Raw genomic sequence first — 2,887 nt, forward strand, 5'->3', positions numbered from 1 at the left:
ACGCTGCGATTAATAAATCCCAGTGTCCTATTTGCCTTATTACGAACATTCATGCATTGATCCTTTGGTTTTAAATTCTTACTAATCATAACGCCCAGATCCCTTTCACAATTCGACTTCGCAATCTCAACACCATCTAGCTCGTATCTTGTAACTCTATCATCATTACCTAGCCTCAGAACTTTACATTTATCAGCATTAAACTGCATCTGCCAATCTTTTGACCATTTCAAAACCCTATTTAGGTCGTCTTGAAGTGATTGTTGTCCCAGTTCCCAGCAGCGTCCACTTCCTCACAGGTCCCAGCAGCGTCCACTTCCTCACAGGTCCCAGCAGCGTCCACTTCCTCACAGTTCCCAGCAGCGTTCTCACAGTTCCCAGCAGCGTCCACTTCCTCACAGTTCCCAGCAGCGTCCACTTCCTCACAGGTCCCAGCAGCGTCCACTTCCTCACAGGTCCCAGCAGCGTCCACTTCCTCACAGGTCCCAGCAGCGTCCACTTCCTCACAGTTCCCAGCAGCGTCCACTTCCTCACAGTTCCCAGCAGCGTCCACTTCCTCACAGTTCCCAGTAGCGTCCTCACAGTTCCCAGCAGCGTCCTCACAGTTCCCAGTAGCGTCCTCACAGTTCCCAGCAGCGTCCTCACAGTTCCCAGCAGCGTCCTCACAGTTCCCAGCAGCGTCCTCACAGTTCCCAGCAGCGTCCTCACAGTTCCCAGCAGCGTCCTCACAGTTCCCAACAGCGTCCTCACAGTTCCCAGCAGCGTCCTCACAGTTGCCAGCAGCGTCCTCACAGTTGCCAGCAGCGTCCTCACAGTTGCCAGCAGCGGCAGCGTCCTCACAGTTGCCAGCAGCGGCAGCGTCCTCACAGTTGCCAGCAGCGTCCTCACAGTTGCCAGCAGCGGCAGCGTCCTCACAGTTGCCAGCAGCGGCAGCGTCCTCACAGTTGCCAGCAGCGGCAGCGTCCTCACACACCGCGGGCCGGACACGTCCCACCAGGAAGCTATAAATTCAATTTAGATACGGACCGCTCCACTGACCAGCTCTCTCTGGCGGGTGATGTTTATCAGGGGGTGGCTCTCTCAGGGGGTGGCTCTCTCAGGGGGTGGCTCTCTCAGGGGGTGGCTCTCTCAGGGGGTGGCTCTCTCAAGTGTGGCTCTCTCAAGGGTGGCTCTCTCAGGGGTGGCTCTCTCAGGGGTGGCTCTCTCAGGGGGTGGCTCTCTCAGGGGTGGCTCTCTCAGGGGTGGCTCTCTCAGGGGGTGACTCTCTCAGGGGTGGCTCTCACAGGGGTGACTCTCTCAGGGGCGGCTCTCTCAGGGGGTGACTCTCTCATGGGTGGCTCTCTCAGGGGATGACTATCTCAGGGGGTGGCTCTCTCAGGGGGTGGCTCTCTCAGGGGGTGGCTCTCTCTGGGGTGGCCTCACAGGGGTGGCTCTCTCAGAGGTGGCTCTCTCAGGGGTGGCTCTCTCAGGGGGTAGCTCTCTCAGGGGTGGCCTCACTGGGGTGGCTCTCTCAGAGGTGGCTCTCTCAGGGGTGGCTCTTTCAGGGGTGCCTCTCTCAGGGGTGGCTCTCAGGGGTTGCTCTCTCAGGGGTGGCTCTATCAGAGTAGGCTCTCTCAGGGGTGGCTCTCCCAGGGGTGGCTCTCTCAGGGGGTGGCTCTCTCAAGGGTGACTCTCTCAGGAATGGCTCTCTCAGGGGTGCCTCTTTCAGGGGTGCCTCTCTCAGGGGTGGCTCTCAGGGGTTGCTCTCTCAGGGGTGGCTCTCTCAGAGTAGGCTCTCTCAGGGGTGGCTCTCTCAGGGGTGGTTCTCTCAGGGGGTGGCTTTCTCAAGGGTGGCTCTCTCAAGGGTGGCTCTGTCATGGGTGGCTCTCTCAGGTGTGGCTCTCTCAGGGGTGGCTCTCTCAGGGGTTGCTCTCTCAAGGGTGGCTCTGTCATGGGTGGTTCGCTCAGGGGTGGCTCTCTCAGGGGTGGCTCTCTCAGGGGTGGCTCTCTCAGGGGTGGCTCTCTCAAGGGTGGCTCTCTCAGGGGTGGCCCTCTCAGGGGTGGCTCTCTCTGGCGTGGCTCTCAAAGGGGTGGCTCTCTCAGGGGAGGCTGTCACAGGGGTGGCTCTCTCAGGAGGTGACTCTCTCAGGGGTGGCTCTCACAGGGGTGACTCTCTCAGGGGCGGCTCTCTCATGGGGTGACTCTCTCATGGGTGGCTCTTTCAGGGGATGACTCTCTCAGGGGGTGGCTCTCTCAGGGGGTGGCTCTCTCAGGGGGTGGCTCTCTCAAAGGTGGCCTCACAGGGGTGGCTCTCTCAGAGGTGGCTCTCTCAGGGGTGGCTCTCTCAGGGGGTAGCTCTCTCAGGGGTGGCCTCACTGGGGTGGCTCTCTCAGAGGTGGCTCTCTCAGGGGTGGCTCTTTCTGGGGTGCCTCTCTCAAAGGTGGCTCTCAGGGGTTGCTCTCTCAGGGGTGGCTCTATCAGAGTAGGCTCTCTCAGGGGTGGCTCTCCCAGGGGTGGCTCTCTCAGGGGGTGGCTCTCTCAAGGGTGGCTCTCTCAGGAATGGCTCTCTCAGGGGTGCCTCTTTCAGGGGTGCCTCTCTCAGGGGTGGCTCTCAGGGGTTGCTCTCTCAGGGGTGGCTCTCTCAAGGGTGGCTCTGTCATGGGTGGCTCTCTCAGGGGTGGCTCTCTCAGGGGTGGCTCTCTCAGGGGTTGCTCTCTCATGGGTGGGTCTGTCATGGGTGGTTCGCTCAGGGGTGGCTCTCTCAGAGGGTGGCTCTCTCAGGGGTGGCCTCACAGGGGTGGCTCTCTCAGAGGTGGCTCTCTCAGGGGTGGCTCTCTCAGGAGGAAGCTCTCTCAGGGGTGGCCTCACTGGGTTGGCTCTCTCAGAGGTGGCTCTCTCAGGGGTGGCT

At 60.5% G+C, this 2,887-nt stretch overlaps 1 protein-coding gene across 1 annotated transcript; it reads right to left on the reverse strand.

Annotated features, from left to right (window-relative positions):
- Window positions 1-241: 241 nt before the first annotated feature.
- On the reverse strand, window positions 242-2,173 carry LOC138351156 (golgin subfamily A member 6-like protein 2). The gene is made up of 2 exons (XM_069302792.1): window positions 2,142-2,173; window positions 242-1,001 (listed from the first exon to the last, which is right to left on the reverse strand). Exons 1-2 carry the CDS (start codon window positions 2,171-2,173, stop codon window positions 242-244), a joined length of 792 nt encoding a protein of 263 aa, XP_069158893.1.
- Window positions 2,174-2,887: the final 714 nt, after the last annotated feature.

This window comes from Procambarus clarkii, chromosome 48 (assembly GCF_040958095.1).
Source record: "Procambarus clarkii isolate CNS0578487 chromosome 48, FALCON_Pclarkii_2.0, whole genome shotgun sequence".
NCBI lineage: Eukaryota > Metazoa > Arthropoda > Malacostraca > Decapoda > Cambaridae > Procambarus > Procambarus clarkii.